Below are 26,063 nucleotides of genomic sequence, written 5' to 3'. Positions count from 1 at the left end.
AGCGGTGACGGAGGCCAGACATCCGGGAAGACTTACCAGGAAGACAGAGGGCGCTACCTGCCCCTCAAACTGGGCAGAGAAGAGGTTAGGTCCACGCATGCGCGCCTCCTTCTCTAGGTCTTGGTGAGACCCAGCCCAAACTGGTTCGCCGGGCTTCCCCCCACACCCTATAGGGGCTCAATCTTTTGTGTACGCATGCGCCTTTTCCGGGCTTCGGTTGGCTGACGATCCCATCCGTCATTAGGAGAGCCAATGAAATGAGCCTCAAGGTCCACGCCCCGCAGTGGGGGACACTGGGAGTGGGACCGGGTCTTTGTGGGACCCGTGCAGCGGTGGACCTAGTCCTAGGGGGTTGAGGAGTCTGTTCCGGCGCGGGCAACAGTTGGCTCCCGGCCGCCCAGACCATTGCCTTCTTTGTCATGTTACAGCCGGAGGGTGAATGGCGGGTGAAAGGGCCCGTGTGAAGGGCGGCGGGTTCAACTCTGCTTCGGGCAGTGTCGGAGGGGTGGTCGCCAACCAACCATTGAGCCCTGCTGTGCCAGGCACTGCGAGGCGCTTGGGAATGGCGGCCTCTGCTCCCCGGGGCCCTACGGGCTGCAGGGGAGGTTTGACCAGCGCTTTTATGCCTTCCCCCTCCTCCCCCTTCGCCTTAGATGGAGATTTCTTCTTCCCGAGATCTGAACGGCTCCATCGTCCCCGCCCATCCCTGGCCGCCAGCGAGGACTAGGCGCCAGCAGCCACTCTCAGCTGAGAGAGGACGGGCGCCGCGGCCGCGTGAGGGCGGGCCTGGGCGGGCGCGTGACCCTCCCGGTAGGCGGGGTCCCCCTCCCCCTTCGGCCCGGGGTGGAGTCACCAGCTCTTCCTCGGCACGTGGCGGCGGATGCGCTGTAAATAGGAGTGACTCTGGGCGGCCACGCTGCGGAGGCAGGGGCCGCGCTTTACGAGGCCAAACCGCCCGAACGAGGCCCAAGAGCTGTAAACACGTGGAAACGAGTACAAAGCACAGGGGACGGATGTTAAACACACATCACTTGACCCTGGAAGCAGTTCATCCTGGGCCCCCGGGCTGACATGAACTAGATCTATCCAGGAACAGCGCGAGGCCCGTGGGAGGAACCCGAGAGTGGCCTCTTACTTTGGGGCCTCGGGTTCACCAACTGTAACATAGACGCTGCGTCTCGTTATAGAATCAGCCCTGAGCCTTGGCTGGGCAGTAACACAGAGTCATTTTAAGTCTGTAAACCAGGGGTCCTCAAACTCTTTAAACAGGGGGCCAGTTCACTGTCCCTCAGATCGTTGGAAGGCCGGACTATAGTTTAAAAAAAAACTATGAACAAATTCCTATGCACACTGCACATATCTTATTTTGAAGTAAAAAAACAAAACGGGAACAAATACAATATTTGTATTTGCATGTGGCCCGCGGGCCGTAGTTTGAGGACCCCTGCTGTAAACAAACACGCAGTCTGTGCGGGCTCCAGTAGGAGCGCCGCTTTGGAGCCTGGGGTGGGGTCGCCTTATGCCCCTTTGACATCGGCTAGATGTTCTTGAAACAAGTTTCCACAATCACAAGGCTGGGAAAGTTACTCAGCCCATGGGACTGAGGGGTGGTGAGTCAGAAGAACATGAGGTACAGGGAACTGGCCTGGCCGCCTCCGCTGGAACAATCCGAATCCACCCTTTGCTTCCTGCCTCCCCAGAGCTCGCTCTTTGGGGAGTAGGAGCCCGGTGGGTGCTAATCCTTCAGTGGGCTGCCGACCGCGAAACCCAGGAAACTGGAACCCACACTTGTTTTCAGCCTCATCGGTGCTCCTGGAGCTGGAAAGTGGAAGAGAAGCTGCAGGAAGTCACCACGCCCTGGAAGGAAAAATCCTCCAGGTTCGTAGCGCTCCGTCGTTTACCGAGCGCACTTTCACATGCGTTATCTCGTGTTAGCCTGACACAGACTGTGTGCTGGGCACTGAGCCGGACGCACAAAGGGATGAGGCATGCACTTTTTTAAAGGAGCTTTCAGACCGATTTTAAAGAGAAAATTGAAACTAGTACCCACATTTTCAGGAAAAATGAGGCAGGTGCTATGAAGGGGCAGATTCCTAACACCCCATTAGAGAAGAACACAGCCAGCTGGGTAGGACAGGGGAAATAAAAGTTTTATGGAGGGAAAGTTGTAGGAGTAAACCTTGAATAACAGGAAAGTTTACAAAGATAGAAATAGGGGTGTAAGGCAGTGTTTTAGACATCTTCTTACCCAAGTCAGCTCATTTATTTTCATGTCTTTGACAAGTAGCAGTAATAAAAATGACACGATTGAGCACTTATGATGGGTCAGGAGTGGTTTTCAGTTCACTTAGAGGTATCATTTAAATCTCACAGCAACCCACTTACACAGGAGGCAACTGAGGCATGGAGAGGTCCATCTCCCAGTCATCTTCCCTTATCAAGAGAAAACGGAATGACCTCCAGGGTTGCACTGCGTGTCTTGCCTTTAGAACCAGATCTTCCTAAGGCTCCCACAACCCTCACCACCATCCCTAACCCTGAAATTACCCCGGGGAGCAAAGTACCACTTCTCCCCTTATGCCCCCGAGAAGGTACCCCTGAGCTTTCCCTTGTTTCCAACTCAGTTTGTCTAAAATCTCGGAGCCACTGGAGCACCACCATCCATCCAGTCAGTACTCCAAGCACGAGTTTGGGAGTTACTGACCCTCCTTCCTTCCCTTTGCTACCTTCACCAGGCAGTTTCCAAGTCCTGTAATTCTACCTCTCAAATATCTACTAAATTCATCCTCCCAGTTGTAAAGGACCCTGACTGGGCCTCAATTTTGCATTCCTCCCAGCTGGTTCTCTGCAGCACCAAGAGAGAACGTGTACGGGCAGGAGCTTTCTGAAGTGCAAATATGGTCACGTCCATCCTCTCCTTAAAATCCTTTGATGACCAAACATCTTCTGCAGAATAAAGTCCAGATTATGGCAATCAAGGCCCTTCCCAGTGAGGTTTCTGCTACCTCTTCAGCTTTATCTGCTATTCCTTTAACCTGCACCACAGTATTGGATTTCCTGAATGCACCATTCTTTCTCCCTATCTTACTTGCTATTCCTGCTATTGGGAATGCCTTCCCTGCCCTCATTTGCCTGGGATACTCCATGTCTTCAAAATTCAGCTCAAACACCTCCAAGGAGACTCCCTGATCTCCACTGGCTTGGATTTGAGTGTCTCACCTCTGACCCCACGGCCTGCTCGTGTCTGTTCTATGACACTGAACACAGACTTCTGACTCAAGACTTCTTGGCTCTTGTCCCCACTAGACTGAGTTGCTGAAAGGCAGGAGCTGCCTGGCTCCTCTCTATATCCCCAGTGCCTAACAAAGGATTTCACAGAGTACGTGCTTAATGCACGTTTGTTGCATTTCGGACAGAAGAATGACATGAACAAAGATACAAAGGATCTATCCAGGAATGGACTGGGCTGCCTGGCCAGTCCAGAGTCCAAGGGCTTACAGCAGGGATGTGTGGACTAAGCCTGGAAAAGAGGTTATATTGGTTCTTTGACGGCCCTGGGAGCCAGGCTGAGGCGTTGGGATTTCACGTGGTATGGTGAGCAGTGGAGAACCCTGAGGTGCTAGATGATCAGAACTGGGCCAAAGACAGGAGGATGGATTGGAGAAGGGGGAGGCAGGGATTAGAGAAAACAGGCAGCTACTAGCTCTGCTTACAGTCAATGAAACGGCAGCTTGGGGAGAGCATGCTCCTCGGGGCCACACAGCTGTTAAGTGGCAGAACTAGGAGCCGAACGAGTTCTGGACTATCGTCAAGTCCAAAGATCTGTACCTCACCACAGGGTTATCAGTAGATGGGGCTTCAAGGTTGTCCACGTGCGAATGGATAATCCATTAGCCAGGATAGGGTAGGTTCTATTGCAGGCACAACACCCAAACCTCTGTGGCTTAAGATGTTTTCTATTCACACAGTCCCCTGTGCTGGACACCTTGAGGCAGCTTAGCCTTCCAGGCTGCTCTGATGTGCCTCCATAGTTCCCACGACAGGGAAAGCACTTGGAGAACCATGTACCAGCTTTATTCTGGAAGTTTTATTGGACACACATACCAACCAGGATTCCATGTGAGAGGACCACACAAGGGTATGAGTACCGCATTGAGGTCATTGGATGTCACCTTGGAGGCTGCCACCACAGGTGTCTTCCTAAGGACCTTCTGCTCAGCTGTCTGTCAGCTCTGCTCCAGGTGAGGGAGAAGCCAGGTCAAGTTTGCCATGACCCTGGGAGGGAGGCAGATCACCGCAGTGTGCAGATGAGGAAACTCAAGGCACAAAGACATTCTGCAGTTTGCCTCACTCCATGTGCTCTTGCACCAACCTGCATAGGCCGCAACCAAAGCATTGACTGTGCAGTGTGGATTTTAGGCATTTGTAAGCCTACCTCTCTCACTGTATATCGGCCTCTCACACTCCATCTCTGCCTCTGCAGCACCTAGCACGGGCCTGGTGCAGAGGAGTGGCCAGATGTGTTAGCCAAGCCTTGCGCACTTCCCTCCACAGCCCCTGCACCAGCCCAAAGCATAGCTGGGCAGGGTGTGGGGAGGCGGGATTGAGAGTCACCTGCCCCCAAGGGCACCAGGTGGGAGGCCCTCTGGGATCTGTGAGGAGGGTAGGGAGAGGCACCCTGGCACTGTTAGGTGCTTCCAAAGGGAGGGGAGGGGCAGATGTCCCTACTGGCGTGAGCTCCGTGGGACCCCTGTGAAGGTGGACTTCATCTGTGCCTAACCTAGCGCCTGGGCAAGTTCCTGCCATGGGACAGTTCTCAGTCGTCGAAGATTCTCTACCGTGCGGCTCCCTCACTGCACACCATCCTGCTCCTGACCAGGCCTTGAGTGGAACTTCTTCTCTTATATCCCACGACCCCTCCTGTGACTCCTAACAGGGCAACCCTCCCTAGTTCTGGGGCTGCCTCTGCTTCTGACAGAGTACCTGGGAGAAATTCTCATCTGGAACCCCACGACAGCCACCTGAAAGTGCCCGCCCTGAAGGCTCCCGCCACTCTGACCCGGGTGGGGCCACACAGCCCCTCCTTCCCTCCTCAGCCCACCGCCCCAGAGAAACCAGAACCCAAGCCAAAGTATCAGAAACGTGTATTCTTTTTCTTTTAATAGTAAACCTCTTTACAACAAATATAGTGAAAGAGTTTTCAAACAAAACTCATAAGAATCTCGAGGACTTTGTCTTTCTTATTGTGTAGAATACTAAGAAAGCATCACCATACAGCACGAAAAGAAATATTGAAAACAAATCAACAGCCACACACTTGGACTCGCCCTGCCCAGGACCCAGGAGGAGCCCCAGGAGTGTGGGTGATTGTCGGGTTTGGGGGTGAGGCAACTCCGTGCCCTGTCCCCTTCCTCCCTCTGGGACTTGAATGGGGAAGACAGAGAGAATCCAGATTCTCCATATAACATTCCAGCGCCCCTCCCCCAATACAAATCCCGTTCCTTCTACCAACTGGTTAGAGGGTGGAGAGAGGTGGCAGAGGGAAGAACAGAGGAGTTCCCAGGCTCCGTGTCTCCTCCCCTCCATGAAAGCCCAAATCCATGCCCCGCCCCACCCCAGGGGATTCCAAAGAGTCAGTTAAAAATATATAGATATAGATATTTCTAGATACACTTTTACATCATTTCTGTCTCTCCAAACAAATAAATAATCAGCAAGAGAAGGTGCATTACTTCCTTCCTGTCCAAGGTGGGGAGGGCTGGGGGAGGGTGAGGGGTCAGTCTCGCTGTATTGAGTGCACTACGGGAAAGAGGAAATGGTGTTCCACTGGGGTGGGTGGGGGGCCCTCTTGCCCACTGTCCCTGAAAGCTGTGGGAAACCTGGGGAGGGGAGGAGCATTGGATGACTCCAGTGATTACTTTGGCAAATGCCCAGTTATTCAGAGGAAGGAGTGGGTGGAGGCAAATTTGGCTTGTGAGAGGAGGGAAAAATGAAGTCTGCACTTGAGGTTTGGGTTCCCAGGGACCCTTCTTCTGGCCGGCCAGGAGCCCCTACCCCCAAGAGAACTCTTGGGATACTGAACTGCAGAAATGTCACACATTCATTCACAAATCACCCCCTGCCCCCAGGGATAGAGAAGAAAGGACACACACACATCCACACATGGTAATCAAAAGCCAGGTTTGCCATTACAAAGCAGAGGGCAAAACTGGTAAATATTGCACCGTGAACTGCAGGGGCCCTCACCCCCACCCCGTGTTTAATGGTGGCCAACCTCAGCTTAGAAAGGTGGACAGACTCATGGCGGGAACAGCCTGAGAAGGGATGGCCAGTCGTTCAATGTTGATTGAGCACCGATCATTCATTCACCGTTCACTCGTTCAGCATTTACTGAGTGCCAGGCCTGGGCAAGGCTCTGGGAATGCACACCCACACGAGACCACATCCTCCTCTTTCATGGCCCTGATCAAGTCTCATCTATTCTTGAAACTCCCTCTAGGAACCTGCAGGAAGACTGGCCATGCTGTGTGCCCAGCCAGCAGGTGGGGTTAAGGTGTGAGGACGATGGTTCACCATCAGGTGAGGAAAAAGCTTCAGGGAGGAAGAGGAGCTTGAGGGTCACCCTGAAAGGGAAGAGTGTACTCCAGGGAAGGGGCTGTAAAGGTGTGGGTACTGGGCAGACAACTGTGCGTGGAGCTTGGGAGAGGCAGGGCGGCCAACTGCTAGATCCTTTCTGACGGGAGGACAAAAATATCAGAGCCGAGGGTGAGAACAGGTGAAGGAGCAGGCCAGAGGGAGCGGGGCTCAGGGAGGAGGGTCACGGAGCTGGAAGCCAGGGCTATGTGGCTGCAACAGCCACCTGTCCCTCTGTAAACACATCCCCAGGCACGTGCTCACACACACGCACGCACAGATGCCCTCAGAGCTTACTTCGCACAAAGATTCCTGTGTATGCCCAGACAGGCTAGGAGACCCACACAACCACACACACACATAAATACAAAGGAATACTTGGACATACAAACACTAGATGCCCTTGGGAATACACTCAGGTACATGTGCAGCCACATGTCCCCCTCTGCTTCTGGTTCCTTTCCTGCCTCGTGTTGGAATACTGCAAGTGGCTGGGTCCTACAGGTGGGCAAAGATAGTCACCTGGCACAAACTGGGCCTTGTCTACTCTGCTTTCCCACCAGGATGAAACCCCAAGGGAGTGCTACACCCCTTGGGCAGAGGAGCTGGGCTTATGTGAAGGAGTCTGCCTGCCCACGCACGTTAGGGTGAGGGGTGGTGTGGATCACGGGCGCGGGGCCTGCCCCCTCCAGTTTGACCTGTCATCCAGCCTGAGGTCTCAGGACCTGGGGAGGCGCAGAGAGAGGCAGACTGGGGGCTGGAGGAGGGGAGCAAGAACAACAGCAGAAGAACCTCATCTGTACAGTACGGGCGTTTGAGTCATTATTATTACAATATACTTTGACAAAAATAGAATCTCATTTCATATCAATACAACAACAACAACAAAAAAAAACAGTTTCCTGGACTGTTACACTGCTAACTTTTCCAAAGGTTGCTATTTACAATTACAGTAGCCAAGAGGGAAGGTGGGATACGGCCTGGGGGTGGTGGGGCAGGAGGTAGCCAGACAATGAGGGCGCCAAGAGCACGGAGGTGGGGTCTGGAGCCGATCCGGGGGCAGGAGCAGGAGCTGGGAGGAGGGCTGGGGAGAAGGGCCAAGGAGGAAAGAAGGGAGGCAGGCCTCTGCAGACCTCCAGTCCCCTTTCCCATCCTCTCACCCATCCCAACGTCCACTCCTCTGGGAATATGTACGTGCAAGGAAGAGCAAGTCCCCTCACTCACACTCGCCCCTGGATGCAAGGGTTCCGTCCTCAGGCATCCCGAAGTGACAAGACCCGCTCCCACCGAGTCACCTCACTCAAGTTCCTCTCCCCAGTTCTCCCTGCACGTTGTGGCCAGCTTTACGGGGCTGGTGTCCACTGAGGGCTGGGGAGCTATTGCACTGTGTCTTAGAGAAAACGCTGGGAAAGGGAAGGGATGCTGACTCACGCCTTGTCCCAGCCCTGTCCCTCCTCAGCCTTCTCTCTCCTCATGGCTCTTTCTCTCCAAATGTGCTTCAGTGGGGCGCTCCCTCACAGCCTCCCCACAGCCTCAGATTCCTAGGCAGCCTTCCCAGCCCAAAAGCTCAGCCAGCTCCCCCGCACCTCGGAGGTGCAGCTCACACAGAACCAGTGAGCGAGTGCTGTGTGTGTGCAGGGCAGGTGGGGCCAGGCTTGGGCATTCTGCCCCGTATGCCTGTGGCCGCAGGAGCAGCCCAGAGGCAGAAACCCCTTACAGAGCCTCTTCCTCGCTTTCCCCTGAAACACAAACCCACCGTCAAGCCAACTTTGGGGTTTCAGTCTATTGTAAGGGTTTTGTTGTTTGGTAGTTTTTTTGGTTATTTCCCACTATCTGGGGGACGGGGTGGGAGGGTCCGCATGCAGGGCTCGGCACCTGTCCTTTCCCAAAGGCCCCCTGGCCCCCCCCCTCCTGCAGCATATGTGTACAACGTGCAAAGTGTTCCCCTTCCCGCAAAAAGAGCTCCCGCGGCCAGTGAAATGGCAGGGGGTGCAGAAAGGGGATGGGAGCATCCCCCTCTCCAAAGTGAGAATCCAAATTAAAAAAAATAATAATATTAATAATAACATAATAATAATTATACACAAATGTAACCGTCAACAGGACACGGAGCACAAGAAAGGAAGTGGGGGTCAAGCGGGAGGAGCCCAGGACAGGGGGTGGGCGGTGAGATTGTCAACTCTTCATCAGGGAGGCTGAGAGGAGGGGAGTGGGGATCGTCACTTTAATGTCTGTGAAGAGAGGAGATGGAGAAGGGGGTGTGAGGGGTGGCCCAGGCTACAGGGCATGTGTCCCCCACGCCCCTCTCCCTGTAGGGCCAGGACTCTCAGCGGCAGGGCCAGCTCTGAGGGGAGGATGCTATCGAGCAGAAGGACTGATGCTGGAGGAAGGGTAGGAGATGGGCCTTTGGTGGGGGTAAAAGGGCATGGTGCTGCCCCAAAAGGGCTGATGGAAGGGCTAGCTGGCCGCAAGGCCTCTCAGGTAGGGGATAAAACAGGTGGGGCACACGGGGCAGTCCCTGGGTGTAGCAGACACTGGCAGACAGGAGGGGTGATGCTACAGTACCCAGGTGTCGAGCCGCATCCTCTTCACAGCTGAGCCCTCGGCCTCAGGCTCTGGGGCTGGGCGCAGTAGGCCCAGGGTAGGCCCGAAGTCCCCCCGTCCGTCATCCCGGTCCCCCGTCTCATAGGAGCCCCCAGCTGGGCTGCTGAGACTGTCACCAGGCTCAGGGCGGGTAGGCGGGAACACAGCTGGAGGGGGAGGCGCAGGGCTGCGTTCGCGGCTTGGGGACACAGGTTCCGACTTGATGCTGATGTGGGGGTGGGTGGTGACCGTGAGGGCAGCACCCACGTGGGGCAGGGGGCTGCCAGGGCTGGTAACAGGCGAAGGGGATGGGGACAGGGGACAGGGGACAGAAACAGAGGAGAGAAGGTGAGTGACAAAAAAAGTGATGGGCGGTGACAAAACAGAGTGAGAGAGGACAGAGAATGAGAAGATGGGGGATGGGGATGTGAGGGGGAGGCAGAGGCAAGTGGATGGAGACAGAGACCAGGAGAGAGAGATGGCCAAGTGAAGGGAAAGAAGGAAAAGAAGTCAGATTAGTTCTCTTTCTATCTCATGTCATCTTCTACAGTGCGGGGTCCCCACCCCCACCCCCGGCTGGCTGGGGGAGGGGCTCAGGGTAGGTCTCCCAGGCCTGTGCCTGGGATATCAGGACTGCCATCTGGTGCCTCATATGCTGTCCACTGATGACAGACAACCTTAAAGGGATCCCTCCTCTTCCCCACCCTCAACCCTCCCTTTGCAAACACACGCACGGATCCCCAGGGACTCACATCAGGTTGCTGAGAGACACAGGGACCAGATGGGGCTGCTGTTGCTGTGGCTGCTGCTGCTGCTGTGGCTGCGGCTGCGGCTGGGGCTGCGGCTGGGGCTGAGGCTGCGGAGGCTGCGGCTGGGGCGGCTGCTGGGGCTGTGGTGGCTGCTGCCAGGCGGTGACATTGCCTAGTGACAGCCCCCCAGGTGAACTGAAGGCTGGTAAGGAGGACAGCTCCGCACTGGTCAACTGGTAATCTGCATGGGTGGGGAAAGGGAGGATGAGCCTCAGTGGGAGGGAGAGGACTCAGACTGGGGGCACCTCTGGGGGGAACATGGAGAGGGAAGGAGCTGTTAATGATAGATGTGAACAATCACAAAACCCACACAAATCCAGGAAGATGGCACGGCACTCCTAGTTCAAAAGATGCAAATTGTAATGACCATAAGGTGCTGTTTTTTTAACAGGATGAAAAGAGGTGGTTTCTTTCTTTTTATAATATGTTTTTATTGATTTTTAGAGAGAAAGGGAGAGTGAGAAGGAGGGGGGGGGAGAGAGAGGGAAACAGATCGGCTGCCTCCTGCATGCCCCCTCCTGGGGATCAAGCGGCAAGCCGGCATGTGCCTGACCAGGAATTGAACCAGGGACCTCTTGGTGCATGGGCTGATGCTCAGCCACTGAGCCACACTGGGAGGGCAAGAGGTGGTTTCTTAAATAGTGTTTAACTTTTTAAAAAGTTTACTGTGTGTAGGTATCACTTTTAGAATGTCAATTAAGAAGAAGAAGGGTAAGAAATCAGGGAAGGTCTAATATATGTCTGTCATCTCTTCAGCTGCCAAGTCTTTCAGTGCCTTTTAGAGACAGAGGGGAGGTGTGTAAACACCAGGTGAACAGCACATCCGAAACGAATTACTGTTCGCGGCCATTCCACCTTCTGCAAAGTCCAGAGTCTGCTGGAGACTGTCAACACGTAAGCAGCAGCCAGATTTGAGCTGCTGGGCCCCCACATCAACACGGAGGGCGCGTGCCTGCCACCCAGAAGAGCCCGCGAGAGCAGAGGGGCAGGGAGGGAAACAGTTGTGCAGCACAGCAGGCCAAGGTGCTAACCAATGTCCCCAGGAGATGCTGCTTGTTCTTTTCTAAAATTTCCGTCTCAATAAAGAAACTGTGATATTTGCACTGTCACAGAACAAACAGAGCCATAGATGTTTCACAATTTACACAGCACTGTAATGTTTCATGTTGCATCCTGTTTGGAACAGTTTAGAAAATGTCTTCCCTAAGGAGCGTAAGGTGACTGCACTGTGGTAGGAGGAAGACATGCGTGCCCCTCCTCCCATCACAGCAGCACTGTACCACCAAGCTCTTACTCAGGGGCCATCCGCTCCAGAAGACAGCATTATCTGTGCAACATAACAATAAGGTTACAGGCATGAGTGATGAGGTCAAACTTCCGGGCTACCTCCATTATAGGTCATGTGACCTTGGGCAAGCTACTTACGCTCCATAAACTGGAGGCAATAATCCTGCCTATACCACACGGCTGTTGTGAGGTCCGAGTTAATACACAGGGAAGCACGCCCTGAGTGGTGTGCTCAGTGGTTAGAGCGCCAGCCCAAGCACCGAAGGGCTGCGGGTTTTATTCCCCGTCAAAGGCACGTACCTGGGTTGCAGGTTCAATCCCCAGCCCTGACTGGGGTGTGTTCAGGAGGCAACCAATCGATGTGTCTCTCTCCCATTGATGACTCTGTCTCTCTCTCTCTCTCTCTTCCCTCTCCCCCCTTCCAGTCTCTCTAAAAATCAATGGAAAAAATATCCTCCGGTGAAAAGTAACAAAACAGCAACAACAAAACACACATGAAGCATGTAGAACAGGGTCTGGCACAGAGTAAATATTCAAAAGATTTACTTATTATTATTAATTTACAAAGGAGGCAACTGCACCCTCAAGTCTGAGGAATGCCCCAGGTCACAGAGAGAGCCAATGGCAGAGCCTCTTTATTACTTTTAAATCTCACCCCAGAGAGATGGTCCGTGCTTGCCTCTGGCCTCATTAACGTGAGCCGGGAGCTCTGAGATGCTTACATTTAAAAAGCAGAGCAAGGGCAAAAAGGGGCCCCTAGGACCGACTATTTCAAACACTCATTATATAAACAAGGAAGCCAAGCACAGAAAAGCACATCACCTGCCCAACGCCCCTCAGCGAGTGAATGTTTGAGACTCAACTCCTAGTCCCTCACTTTCCCAGCACACTCCAGCCCATCTACCCGGAGACTGGGCTCTCCAAGAGGCTTAGCTCTTCCTAGGTAAGAGGAACGTGGCCTGCAGGTCACCTGGCAGCCCACTGGGCCTGCTCCTGGCATGTCCACAAGCCAGACCTCTGCAGCCAGGGTTAACAGGGGCCAGGCCTGTCCCTTACGAAGACATTACCATAGTCAGATCACCCCCAGCCGGAACCTGAACTGGGGACTAGGACTGTACAGTAAACAACTAAACAGCAATGTGTTCGTGAGGGTTTTATTTATGTATCTAGAGTCACCTGAACTCTCTGCTGTTGGAACTACTCCTGCAGCCAGAGGAACTGGAGCCCTGGCTGCTGAGAGGATGTGAGGAAGGCCACACGCCTCTCACAGGGCTCCAAGGGCAGTCCCAGCATCAGCATCTTCTCTCACCACAGTGACAAAAGTCTGGCCTGCTGAGCACCTGCCCCAGGTCACTGACACCCACTAACCTCCCTCCTTCTTCACAGAGTGACAGGAGACCCAAGAAGATGGCAGAAAATCACCTCCCTGGGATTCTAAAAAAACAACAGCTCCTGAAAAGTGTTCTGTGCTGCCCTCTGCCAACCACCCTTGGCTGTCCTCAGGCAACTGGTTTTTCTAGCCAGGCCCAGCCCCAACTGGCAGGGCTGGACGAGCCCCAGAGACCTCCTGTCCACTCACAACTCTCACAGATGAAGAGATTGGCCCCAGGGATTCGGCCATCTGGAGCAGTCCCCTCTGAGACCGCCCGAGGACATAACAAGCTGAGAGTGCGTGCATGCATGGGAGGACACACGGGAACAGGGGCTGTACGACACCTGGATGATAAAATCTGGACACAGGTACCATGCCAGAGTCTGGTTCCGCAACAGCTGTCCTACCCACCCCCAGGGGCTTCCCTACATACAGGGCCGGTTCTGGATTTATACACATGGGGAAGAGGTGAGATTTCGTGGGTATTTATACTGATGTCTGGGACCTAGGGTGCTTCAACTCTGGAACGGGGGCTTGGAGAGGGGAGTGAAGTTGAAGGGTCTTTTGATCTAGTCTGACCTCATCATAAAACAGCCCCAACACAAGCCACTCGCAGGTCAAAGAACCTGGGGAACAGCAGGGAAACAGACCAGGTTCCCAGCCACACACATGCTCTGAAACAAAGTGACATGGCATTTCCCTCTGGGCAGTCTCCCCGACACTGCAGCTTGTAGTGCAGGCGAGGAAGGCTAGGAGTGTCACAGACTGTTCCCGGGAGAATGTGAGTGGGTGACACAGGCCAGGACAGCTCTGGGTACCTAGGAGCCGCCTGGGCACTGAATGTCCTGTCTGAATTCTTCTTCCTAGAGGCCTAGCTCACGTCTTCAGATCTCTCTCCTCAACCTTTCTCAGTCTTCCTCCTCCTTGCCCCCTTAAGACTCCACCACCAAGGCAGTTCCAGCAGCCTTCCCCGGAACCTGGATGAATCCTTCACTCTGGCCTGCTCAGCCTCTCTCTCTTCTCTCCCTCATTTCTTCATTCTTCTCCTCTAAGAAGCCTCACTGAACTGACCATGTCTGCCTCCCTCCTCCCCAACCCTGGTGGCCTGAATCATCTGCTCACCCCTGTACTGGCTTCTCCTAATGGGAGGCTCCCCTAAGGACAGGGCTTCCCTTCTCCATTAGGTCTTATATTTTAAAAAAGGGTGTGGCTCAGTGTTAGAGCATTGGCTCAAGCTTTGAAGGGTTACAGGTTCAATCCTGGTCCTGGTCAGGGTGCGTTTGGGAGGCAACCAATCGATGTGTCTTTCTCACATTGATGTCTCGGTTTCTGTCTCTCTCCCCCTCTCTCCCTCCCTTCCAGTCTTTCTAAAAATCAATGGAAAAAATATCCTTGGGTGAGGATGAACAAAAAAATAAAAAAATAAGGAATACCCAGTTAAATCTGAATTTCAGACAAAATAATGAGTACTTTTTTTAGCATAAGTATATCTCGGGACATATTTTACAGAAGAATGTCTGAGAGACATACTAAAAAATTATTCATTGTTTTAGCTGAAATTCAAATGTAACTAGGCATTCTATGTTTCTATTGGCTAAATCTGGCAACCTTAATTACGTAGGGCTCTCCCAAATCAATGGCCTTCCTCCGATTAGGGTGTCCCCAGAGAATATCTCATGTCCCCTCTCTGGCCCCTCCCGTCCCAAGGCCATGTGCACACAGCTCAGGCCACCTGAACACTCACCTGTGTTGTAGGTGGTGGGCATGGAAGAGAAGGGGAGGCCCTGGCTGAGTAAACTCGGTGTTGCCACGGAAACCACTGGGGTGGTGAGCGAGTGGGTAGACTGGGAGGCCCCAAGGCGCTGGGCATTGTTCTGCAGGAGAAAATTGTCTGTCAAGAGGTGGTAGATTGGGGGGGAGGGGGGGGCGGGTTGCTTGATCCTGGCCCTCCATTCCAAGGCCAAGCTGGGGTCTCTGAGTCCCAAGGCCCAGATGGGATGCCTCAGCAGAGGCCCCGAAGATACACAAACACATGCTGTTGCATTCAGAGACTGGGATCCACAGAGAGAAACATGCCACACAAATCCATTCACACCTACACACAGAGAGGAATGCTTGCCCTGTGGCCCAGCACCAAGCTCTCCGAGGGCAGAGGAGAGAAGGGAGAGCCATTCTTCTCCTGGCTGATGCCTCTGGAGTCTGCTCTCCATCTATCACACAGCAGTACATGCCTGGGGAGAGGCGTGCTGGCATCTGTGACGGAATGCGTGTGCCTGCGTGTATGCACACACGTGTGTGGGGCTGTCAGCTCCATCTGCTGCTGACTCACTTGTTTATTCCAACTCCACGCTGAGGCCGAAACTGCTGCCGTGTTGGCCGCCAAAGCCTGCCTGCCTTTTCCAGCCTCACTGGCCTCCCATCAGGGAACTGGGGAGGGAGGAGCCCCCGCCCCATCCTGGCTGAGGGTGAGTATGTAGGTGTGTGAAGGAAAGAGCGGCTGGGTATGCCTCTGAGCGCCTGTGAGACAGGCTGTGCAGAAGGGAGCACAGGAGACAGAAGGGAAATGGGGAAGCCTCCCATCAAGGACACCTCTGGCCTCACCTTAAGCCTCGGCTTCCCTGGAAAACGAATGTTATTGTCTGGCTGGTACCCCTTTTATGAGGTCCTGCGCTGGGTGCCAAGAATGTGGTGGGCCTGAGCAGAGTCGGGGGGCAAGTGCAGCCCAGCCTCTCGTCCAAGGGCCTAATCCAGGCATCCTGGGACAAGGCCTGGGGCAAGGCCTAGCCCACTCCCCTGGCACACCCACATACACACAGAGAAAGGTGTGCCTGCAGGAATGCAACATCACAGTAACACATCTACATACACACATGTACAAACACATGCATGTCTGACCCCGGCCCCATTCACCTTTGCATCCTGCTTGGAGCTCCCGGCAAGCAACCAAACAACACACACTACACACACAGGCAAAAGGACAAGGGCACACACATGTTCCATGCTGGGGGCCACAGAGCAAGGGGATGACCCAGAATTCAAAGCCACAGCAAACATCTCACAGCCTCACTTACCAGCTCTAAATGGTCCTCAGTCTGGGAGCAGAAATAAAACCAAGGGATGGTTCAGTCTCTTGCCTCCACCTTCCCCGCACACCACTGTCCCCACACCCTCCCACCTCTGCCTGAGAGCGGGAAGGCTCTGCAGCCTAGAAGCACAGAGCTCCTCACTGTCCTGATGGGTTTCCACAGACGCGACATCCCAATGTCCATCAGGTGGGAAACCCTCGCAATCGAGTTCCCATCCCTCTGCTGTGATGGCAGATCTCTTCCTGCTACAGAACAGTCTCTCCCAATCCTGTTCCCTTTACTGCCTTTGAGGCTGGTACTTCTGTGTTCCAACCTTTTGTAAAGCCTCTGGGACTTCTTCCCAGCCATGCTTCATGGTCTCTCTTGGCAAGTCCTAACTACTGGGTGACCTTCACATCTCTGCTGGAGATCGGCTCTTTCCTCCCTCCACGCGCCCATCCCCAGCCCCTGTCCAAACCCCACTCACCAAGTGGTGCATTAACCCCTTCCCTCCCTGGGAAGTGATGACCCTCAGGTCGGGCTTGCGGCTGGGGGCTCCAAGCTGGGCGCTGTGGGTGGGCGGGGGTGGAGACTTGGCAGGGATGACCTTGTTTAAGCTGTTGCCATTGGCCACGGGGAGGAGGCCAGGGGAAGCCCGAGCACTGACATAGCCATTCCCTGGAGAAGAGATGAGGACAGAAGGAAAAACATGGACCCACCCCTCAGCCCTGTTAACTGCCCCCTTGCCAGTACTCCGGTCACCCAGTCCTCTCAAAGCCACGCCCAGGCTTTGAGTGGGTACTGAGCGATCTGATTTTCCCCTAATACCCCTTACTACCAAACCATTGGTTCATCCTCCTGGCTCTGAGCTATGTGCGGGACTGGGTGGGAGGAGTTCTGAGGTTGGTAGGAAGAATTGGAAATGGAAACCACAATATTCAAGAGGTTCTTCTGCAGCCAAGCCTTCTCCCCACCTTTTCTCTCTTTGGTGCCCATGGGCAGAAACTCCAGCACCTTGTGATCCCACTTCCTGCCTCTGACTGGGCCCACAATGACCCAGGTTGGAGAAGGGGTGGCAGCCTGGAATTTGGGCCTCAGTGAGGATTCTGCTCACCAGGGCAAATCAACCACCCAGGCTGCTCCCTTTGCAATGAGCTGGGGGCATGATGATTTGGATGAGCCCATGCCAAGATGCCCTCAGCTCTGGGGAAGATGAGCCATTCACTAGTGGTGGTGTTCTTCCTGGCATGGGGGACTGATAACCCAGCCACCACCATAATTAGGCTGGTAATAACAAGCACAATAACTATCCTTACATACTCCACAACCTAGTTGGGGCTTTCACATGCATATCATCTCATTTAATCCTCACACTAACCCTCAAGGTGGTCAGGACATGTATCATTAGCCCTATGTACAGAAGGGCCTGGTTGACAGAGGTATTAATGACTTCTCTAGGGCCACACAGCTGGCTGGAAGCCAAGCTAGGGCCCTCACCACTTTCCACATGCCAGGCCTGAGGGCCCACAAGTACCGCTGCCTCCGTAAGGTCTGCAGGCATTTGTCTGGCCCTCTCCTCAGAGAGGGAGCGTATTCACGCATTTCCCCCATTTCCTGACCCCATACACAATCACTGCCAACAGGCTAGGATACGGTGCTTGGTGCTAAAGGGGGATTCTGAAGCCCAGAGGTGGGGGGTAACCACAATCAGAAGTGTCACTGCTCTGTTGCCTGAGAGCATGCTGCTGCTCTGTAAGTGTGTGGCTGCTTCCATCCCAATTCCCAGATCACTCCGGGAATGGCAGGAATGTCAGGGTGACGTCAATGGTGACATTCGGAGTCATAGTAACCAGCCGGACAACAGCACAGGGCAGGAGGGACTGTCAGCTGCCGGGTGGGGGTGTGTGCCTTTCTTCTGGGGCTTATAGATGTGTGCACACTGAATGTCTGGATATTTCCATGAGTGAGAATGTCTACGCATGTGTATGTAAGTATGTGTGTCAGTCTGTGCCTACTGCCCATTGGCAACACGAGATATATTTCCATCCTTCAGATCCCAACCAGATGTCCTGCTCAACTGGAAAAACTTGAATCTTCACCTCCAATCATTTGTCCAGAATTCTCTGAGCCTATAGCTCCACACCAATCATTGCTACAGACAAAAAAAACCTCAGGGCTTAGAAATCCTCTCATTCAGGCCCTGGGACCTTCTCCTCCTGTAATCTAGGTCCTTCTTTGTTCCTGGACTCTTGGGCAGGACCTCCCCTTCCCCCGGCAAGGGCAGCAGTACTCACCAACAGGGCTGGGGCAGGCTCCATTAGCACTGTTGAGGTCGCCCCCCAGCATGGCCCCTGGAAGACAAACAGAACCGTGATGAGCTGACAAGACGTCCCCTCCAGAGTGAGTCTTGGGGACTGAACAGGACAGGAGTCACATCAATGGGAGAATGCTGTGCAGGTGAAGGGAAATATTCTATTGAAAATGGAATCCCAAGCCCCCATCACACCTCATTTCCACCTCACCCCCCACCCTCAGCCCACTCACCTGCACTGGCTGGGCGCTGGGGCAGACCAGGAGACACACTGTTCCTCTGTAGTGCTGGCTGCTGGGGGGACAGGAGCCGTGGGTCCGTGAGGGATGATGTCACCAGGGAAGGGGTGACCAGGGAACTGCTGGGATTGCTGAACTGCAGTGAGCTCTGATTGGACACGGGCACTGTCACAGGCATGGCAAAGTTGGGGGCCGGGACAGCCGACTAGACAGAAAATGGAGAGGCGGGGTCAGGCAGGGCGACCTCTTACCTTGGACCCACTTTGCCTGAGAAAGCAGGCGAGGGTTCTTCTAGTGTTGGGCTGTGCACTCGATCTAGGGCCAGCAGCTCCATCTCTCTGCCTTGGGCCCTTTTGGAGTCCTGCCTGCCACTCCCACCAAGGAAGTGCATTGGTGGGACTGCTCTGGGATGCAGCTCCGGCCCAGAGAACGAGAACAAGGCTCTGCTCACTACAGACAGGACCAGGGACACCTGGAACCCCCTAGTAGAGGTGGGTTAGTCCTCAGCCAGGCAGGACACACAGGGAGCAGGTTAGAGGCCCTGAGTACAGACCCAAACTCACACACACAGCTGTTACAGGCCTGCACATGGGTCCGGGCATCATTTCACTTGCCATCTCTCATCCACTGGCCTACTGTAGGTGCTCACCCCACCTCACTGCCTTTCCCTTTAGCAGCCTCTGACTTCCCTAAACAATGCTACTAAGCATCTGAGCCTGGGGTGTCAGCAGGCCCAAGGGGGCCTTTCCCCGCAAAAGATCCAGACAATGGCACATTCTCTACATTCCTGTCATCTAAGGACCTCATGTCATCTACACATTTCTTGCTGGTGAGGGGGACACTCCAGGCCTCTCTGGCTTATGCTCCATCCAAGTGAGGCTCAGCGAGGGTCACAGGTTTATCACAACCAAGGTCAGAGGTTCCTTAGGAATCACCAATAGCCCCAGCATGGCTCAGAGCAGAACATCCATCAGAGGCAGCAGAGGGCCAGGGCGGGCGGGGCGCAAAGCCACACCATGCACCACAGGGAGGCTCTCCTCCATGCTACTACTCACGGCCAGTCTATAACTCTGCATCATTTTATCAAACTCCTCGTCTATCTTTTTATATTTCTCCTCCGTCTGGGGGGTCAGGGCAAACACCTCGTCCACCTCAGGGCTCTCACATTCCCTGTGCTTCTTGTGCAGCGCCTGGGGGGGAAGGGGCCGGAAGGGGGGCCAACAGAGAGAGAGTGAGTGGGGCTCACCCCATAGCGCCGGAAGAGCCCGTCGAGCTCCTCGCTGGCGCGCCGGTACTTGTCCTCCAGCAGGGGGCTCTGTTCCAGCGAGTCCTCCCCATCCGGCTCAGGGCTGTCGCAGCCGTTGAAGCCCTTCTTCCTCAGGGTCTGTAACCGCACCGCTACTGTCAGCAGAGGTGAGGGTCCTCCCACACCCATCTCTCTGGAGTTCTTTCAGCCCTTAACTGTTCTCCAACCTCCTTCCTCAGGGGTCCCAGCAACTCCCCAGCCCAATCCCTCAGGGCCACCCTCCCCTCTGGGGCACTGTGTGAAGATGCAGCTGACTGGGAGGCATCAGCATGCAGGGGTCACATGGAAGGTGGGCATAGACCAGAGAATGCACGTGGTGCAGAGACATGTGCCTCGAAGGTGATAGGTGGAGAGGGCTCTGGGCGTTGGGAGGACGGTGCTCTGGCCAGCCCCTGCCTTACCACCCATGACCAGCTCTGCACAAAGCACGGAGCGTTTCCCAGGGGAAGGTACTCAGGGCTGGCTTTGCCTAGCTCGATCCCTGGGCTCTGCTTAGAAGATGGAGGGGAGAGAAGTAGAAATGAGACAGAGAGGTAGAGAGACAAGAGAGAGAAAGGCAAACAGAGGAACTAGCTTTGACTGAGCTCCATGTACCACCCCATATGCTGCCCTTGCCCAAGGTCAGAGCTTCTCACATGTGGCCATAAAGTAAGGACATACCTGGTGGGTCTGGAGTAGACCTCAAAGCTGCCCTCTCAAGGATCAAAACATCTTCATAGATACTTGTTTTGTCTTTAAAATGAATGCAGATTTTACATTCTAGTCCTGAGGAAATCTGTTTTCTCTAATATAAAAATAAGGGAATTTCCTCCAAATCTCTGAGTTAAAGTCTCACTACAGGAAGGCAGGCCTGTGCCTTTCCAGGCATCCTTCTCCATTGACACAAGTTCATATGCCCAAGGCATGAATACCTTGTGTGAGGAGCAAGGACTGGACCGTCTCATTCAATTCCCATAACACCCTTCAAAGCAGGCACTGGCCCCATTTCGTGGCAGTGGATGAGCATCAAAGCTCTGGGAGGCCAACCCCTCTGCCAAGGTCATGTGGCCAGTAAAGGCCAGAACTGGACCCCAAAGCCCCTGTCTCTCAACAGTTCACAATGGCAGCCCTCTTTGAAACAGAACGTAGGGCTATGGGACCCAAAAAGGGACAGAGACAGCAGGAGAGACAAAAACAAAGAGGGAGACAAAGGTAGAATCGGATGCAGTAGCAGACCAAAAGCTAGAGAAGAGGGGGAGACAGACACCGAGAGAGAGAACTTGAGAAAAGATGGAGGAGAGGTCATGTCATGCCTGACAGACAAGCAGAAAGACCCTGAGGGCTGCAGTGGGAGTGGGCTGGGTGGGCAGCCACACCTGACATGTACTCACTGCCCCTCCTTCCTCTTCAGCCTAGGGTTTGTGTGAGAGGACGTGGGTTTATATGTTGGTGCACACAGGTGAGGAGCTATGAGGGCAGGTGTACACCTGCGCATGCACAGGCAGGCCAGGCCTGTGGGTGCGTGCTGCATGGGCACGTGATGTTGGGTGGCAGGCAGGGGTGGGCGGGGTCCGGTGCGTGGGCCCACCTCGATGATGTCAGCATTGGTGCGGCTCTCGTGGGGCTCGTTGTACTCTGTGTACTTGAGCAGCACCTTGTCCATGTCGGTGCTGGCGTACTGGAACAGCTTGTTGGAGTGGTTGAAGATGATGAGCGCGATCTCGCAGTCGCATAACACGCTTAGCTCATACGCCTTCTTCATGAGCCCGAACTTCCGCTTGGTGAATGTCACCTGCAGGTGGGTGGGTGGGCAGCCAGATCTGGCTCAGTCAAGGCCGGCCCAGGAGTCCCCACCTACAGGCAGCTGGACACAGCCCCTTCTTGGGAGCCCTCATCTCAGGGTGACACAGCTCTCTTTTCAGGAGCCCCTGGCGTGAGGAAGAAACAGGCCAGTACCCCTCTGCCAACACATGGCCATGACATAGCCCACAGCGAACACACTGAAGGCAGAGGATTCAGATGCACCGACCTCCACATCTGTTCTGGGAACTATAATGAGGTCAAGGAAGGAGAACAGAAGGACTTCCTGGCTCTTCCCCTGGGGCAGGAAGAGGGAAGGTTTCATCTTGGGAAAGGGGGCATGCCCAGGGCATATGGCTCCTGGGCAGGGCTCCTGGGCATAGGTTTGTATGGTTGCATCAGCAGCAGGTGTTCTGGGACACAGGATTCTAACAGCTGCAAGGAGGTGGGGGCTCCTCTTTTTCCCAACTCAGTCCTTCCCCTTTCATAATAGCCTTCAGAGACCCCTTCCTCCAGGAAGCCCTCTTGGAGTGGCTGTAAGGAACAGAGGCAGAGGCCAGCTCCCTGCCCTCATCCACACTGTGTGGCCCTAGGACCTCCTCACCTGTCGGTTCCGCTCATCGGTGATTCGCTGGATCTGAATCTTTTTCCTCCCCATCTTCTCTGAGGATCCTCAGTGCTAGGGAGGGGAGGGGATCGCTGGGTGGCAGGTCTCGGCACACCTCACACTGTGCTCATGAACGGTCTGGGACCAGTGCTCAGTTCATGGTCTGCAGGACACCTTCTGCACAGCCTCCTGTGAGGGGAAGGTCATGACAAGACAGTCAGTCCTAGCAATCCTCAGCCCTGCTCCTTGGGCACACAGGCCAGGTCCACAGCACCTCTGGGAGAGGCTGTCAGTGTCTGAGCCCCATCCTCAAAGTGAGGACAGGGTGGCAACCTGAGGGGACGGCATGCCACAGCCAGGCACAAGCTGGACCTCACACTCAGAGCCCAGGACTCTGGTCCAGGCCCTTTCCATGCCATCACTGCTGCCCTCAGGTTCCAGGTCAGATGGAGTACATGGAGCTGCCTGGCTTCTAAGGGTCTGGGTCTTAGAGAACATCTCAGCCACTTCCTTCTCTCAGAGTAGAGACACCTGGGCTCACCAGCGGTCCCTCTGGCCTAGAACAGTGGCTCTTGTGCTGGAGCTTGGTGCAGAGAACGTGTTGAGTGAACACCTGCCAAGTCCATGCAGCTGGCACAGTTTACCTGGTGCCACAATGGGAGTGATTCTGCATCCCTGTATCAAGAACATACCAGAGCCCTGGCCAGTGTGGCTCAGTTGGTTGGGCATCATCCCATGCACCTAAAGGTTGCTGGTTCAATTCCCAATCAAGGCACATGAATGGGTTGCAGGCTCGATCCCCAGTAGGGGGCGTGTAGGAGGCAGCCAATTGATGTTTTGCTCTCACATTTATGTTTCTCTCTCTCCCTTTCTCTCTAAAAATTAATTTAGCCCAGCTGGTGTGGCTCAGTGGTTGAGTGTTGACCCATGAACCAGGAGGTCACAGTTCGATTCCCAGTCAAGGTATATGCTTGGGTTGCAGGCTCGATCCTGGGGGAGGGAAGGGGGCAGGGGGCGTGCAGGAGGCAGCCAGTCAATGATTTTCTCTCATCACTGATGTTTCTCCCTCTCCCTTCCTCTCTCTGAAATCAAGAAAAACTAATTTTTTAAAAATATATATATTTTAAAATCTTAAAAAAAAACAAAGAACATACCAGAGCAAGTCTAGAGCAGAGATCCTCACACCCAGCTCACGACGCCCTGGAGCCTGGTATTCCAGGGTGGGGCTGGGGCTGCAGACCCCCTATCTCTCCAATCACTTCCACACCAGTCCATTTCACTCAGTGGGCCTAAACCTATAATTTTTTGAAGGGTTATGTTGCCATAAACAAACAAACAAATCACCCCTTTAGACCAGGGGTTGGCAATTTTTTTCTGTGAGGGGCCAGATAATAAATATTTCAGACTTTGCAGGCCTACACTGCCATTGTAGCATGAAAGCAGCTGTAGACAACACACAGATGAATGAGTGTGGCTGTGTTCTAACAAAACTAGATTTATACGAACATGCATGGGCCACAGTTTGCTGATTCCTACTCTAAAGGAATGGGCCGAGTCTAGAACCCAAGTTCAGTCTAAATGGTGCTTCCCAACCTTGTTCACCTTGAAGCACAAAGAGAAAACACAGAGCCTATGATGTACCCTAGGAGACTGCTGAAAGCCGGGGGTGCAGGCACCGGCGGGAGTCTGTCTCAGTACATCTGTTGGTATAAACCGTCACGGCCCATTGGCTGAACAGCTCCCATTCCAGAGCCAGAATGGGAAATGGAGCCCCTGCACCATACAATCCTGGAAATACCTTGGGAGAGGAGGGGACACAGGAATGAGAGCTCAGCCTGAGCCTGAAAAGGTGCATGCTTTCAGGTGTGTGGGCAGCGCCCCAACAGGCTGGGTGAGCCCTGGGGGGCTGGAGGCATGAATTAATCCCAGGGTCCCTCCAGCTCTTTGATTTCAGGAGTCTTTGCATCAGAGATGGTGGAGGGCGCAGTGAGCATGGGACTCATGCTTTCTTTCCCTTTTTAAAAAAAAATATTTTTTATTGATTTCAGAGAGGAAGGGAGAGAGAGAGATAGAAACATCAATGATGAGAGAGAATCATTGATCAGCTGCCTCCTGCACACCCCCCTACTGGGGATTGAGCCTGCAACCCTGGCATGTGCCCTTGACTGGAATCGAACTTGGGACCCTTCAATCCACAGGCCACCGCTCTATCCACTGAGCCAAACCAGCTAGGGTGGGAGTCATGCTTTCTAATGCCTCTCTCACTGGGTCCTGAGAGGAGCCCAGACCATAGAAACCCAGCACTTCCCTCCAGAATTTTCCTTCCACAGCACCCCTATCAGAGACCCCACTGCAAAGTCAAGGGAGGTGGGGAGAGGTGTTTGATAATAGACACCTGTAATTAGGAACCCATCCCCTCCACCCCCCACCCCCGTTTCCAATGGCTGAGCCTTTTTAGCTCCACTCAACCATGGCCAATGTTCCACAATAGGGTCTGTACTCAGCCTCAGCATCTTGGCATGGGGGAGGGCAGGCAGGGAATCTGTGCACTTGGGAGGAGCCAGAATACCCTTCTCCACTCTTTCCCATCACCAGGACTGTCCCTCAGGCCTTCCCTAGCACAGCTGGAAAGAGAGCTTCTATTCCGCCTGTATCTTCAGAAAGCAATGTAATTCCCTTCCCACCCCTGGAAGGACCCCCTACCCCTCTCTGGTCCCCTCTTCCTTGTTCTCAACCTACTCCATGGGGCCTGGGCCTCCCACTGTGGCCCTCATAAGGGCCCTAGGACAACCCCAACCCAAGCCCAGCCAACCCTGAGTGGCCCAGCAGATACCTGGACCTAGAACTGCTCTATCCCCTCACCATTCCTTGCCTGTGACCCCAATCTCTGCCAAACCCCTGCTACAAAGTCTCCAACTCAAGGATTTCGGCTCCCCGGCCTCCCAGTGCAATCCAAAGGCTGCATTTTCTAGAGCTTGGCAGGGGAGGTGAGGAGGGCACACTGAAGGTAGGGGAGTGGGGCTAAGGAGAGGGCTTTTAAAAAGGATTCTCTGGCCTGCTTTGGAGACCCCAATCCAGGATGGTAAATGCAGTCACTCCAGCATTCCTCTGGCTTATAGCATCTCACTGCCCTTCCCCTCCCATTTTACTATATCTCCTTCTCACCACCCTTTGTTCACAAGCAAATTCTTGCTGAGATGTAACCTCTGTCAACGTATGGCCAATACTATGTCTTCCTCCGAGTTGGGAGAGAACACATTCTTAGCTCTCATGACACTCAGAAAAGCCATTACTGCAAGCCAACCTCACTCCTTTGGTTCCCCCAATTGTTTACTCTCAGGGCATCTTGTTCTTTTCTTTCTAGCACTTATCATGACTCTAAATCAGCGGTCACCAACCTTTCAGACCTCAAGGACCACCAGTGGTCCACGGACCACCGTTGGCGACCGCTGCTCTAAATTATTATAATTCTGTGCTTCTATTTAATGCCTGGCTCATTTATGAGACTCAAGCTTCATGAGGGCAGGAACCACTCTATCCCCTGAAAGGAGAAGCTCAGGAAATATCTGTTGAAAGGAAGAAAGGATTGTTTCATCTTTGTGACCCTGTAAGAAGTCCTTTTGTGGTCTTTCAATCAGTCCTGCTTTCAATCAGGACCAGCTAACTTCCTCTCCCAGCTGCACCTGAAGCTTGTCCGTTTGGAAACCATCTACCTTCCGACCACCTCTGCCACTCTAGTCCTCAACCCTCTCCACCCTTGGGTTGGCTGGTATAGAGGGTGAGACTCTAAAGTCTTCTAAGGAGCAGCCCTGAGCACATGGAGATAAAGAGGATGGGGTTGCTTAGGCAACTGTCGCCTGGCAACCAGCTCCCTGGCTGATCTCCTATACCGCCCCCCCCACCCCCGCCTCATGCTGGGGGAGCTAGGATGTGAGAGGGATCAGGGCTGAGAAGACAGGGAAGCCACAGAGACCCATCCAACACCCTCTGACAGGGAAATCAGGAGGGCAACATCTATCCCCACCAGTAGCCAAAACGCGACTTTTTAGAATTCCACGTTGTCAAGGCCCCT

The 26,063-nt window shown here is 54.0% G+C and overlaps 1 protein-coding gene across 5 annotated transcripts in view; it reads right to left on the bottom strand.

Moving 5' to 3' along the window:
* Positions 1 to 5,143: 5,143 nt before the first annotated feature.
* MEF2D (myocyte enhancer factor 2D) overlaps positions 5,144 to 26,063 on the bottom strand; it is a 33,618-nt gene continuing 12,698 nt past the window's right edge. For 2 of the 5 annotated variants that reach the window (XM_023761636.1, XM_023761635.1), the window contains 12 exons: positions 21,989 to 22,180; positions 21,173 to 21,376; positions 20,976 to 20,996; positions 19,546 to 19,683; positions 18,294 to 18,504; positions 18,044 to 18,100; positions 16,237 to 16,427; positions 15,756 to 15,776; positions 14,429 to 14,558; positions 9,969 to 10,206; positions 9,199 to 9,505; positions 5,144 to 8,864 (listed from right to left, as the gene is read on the bottom strand). In XM_023761636.1, coding sequence (XP_023617404.1) covers positions 8,853 to 8,864; positions 9,199 to 9,505; positions 9,969 to 10,206; positions 14,429 to 14,558; positions 15,756 to 15,776; positions 16,237 to 16,427; positions 18,044 to 18,100; positions 18,294 to 18,504; positions 19,546 to 19,683; positions 20,976 to 20,996; positions 21,173 to 21,376; positions 21,989 to 22,042 — 1,584 coding nt within the window. In that variant the 5' untranslated portion in view covers positions 22,043 to 22,180 and the 3' untranslated portion in view covers positions 5,144 to 8,852. The remainder of the gene's footprint in view (positions 8,865 to 9,198; positions 9,506 to 9,968; positions 10,207 to 14,428; positions 14,559 to 15,755; positions 15,777 to 16,236; positions 16,428 to 18,043; positions 18,101 to 18,293; positions 18,505 to 19,545; positions 19,684 to 20,975; positions 20,997 to 21,172; positions 21,377 to 21,988; positions 22,181 to 26,063) is intronic. The other 3 variants (XM_023761637.1, XM_006097792.3, XM_006097793.3) reach the window with 3 other exon arrangements.

Source organism: Myotis lucifugus, unplaced genomic scaffold (genome assembly GCF_000147115.1).
Source record: "Myotis lucifugus unplaced genomic scaffold, Myoluc2.0 scaffold_211, whole genome shotgun sequence".
Taxonomy (NCBI): Eukaryota; Metazoa; Chordata; class Mammalia; order Chiroptera; family Vespertilionidae; genus Myotis; species Myotis lucifugus.
This window is presented reverse-complemented; position numbering and strand designations above follow the sequence as displayed.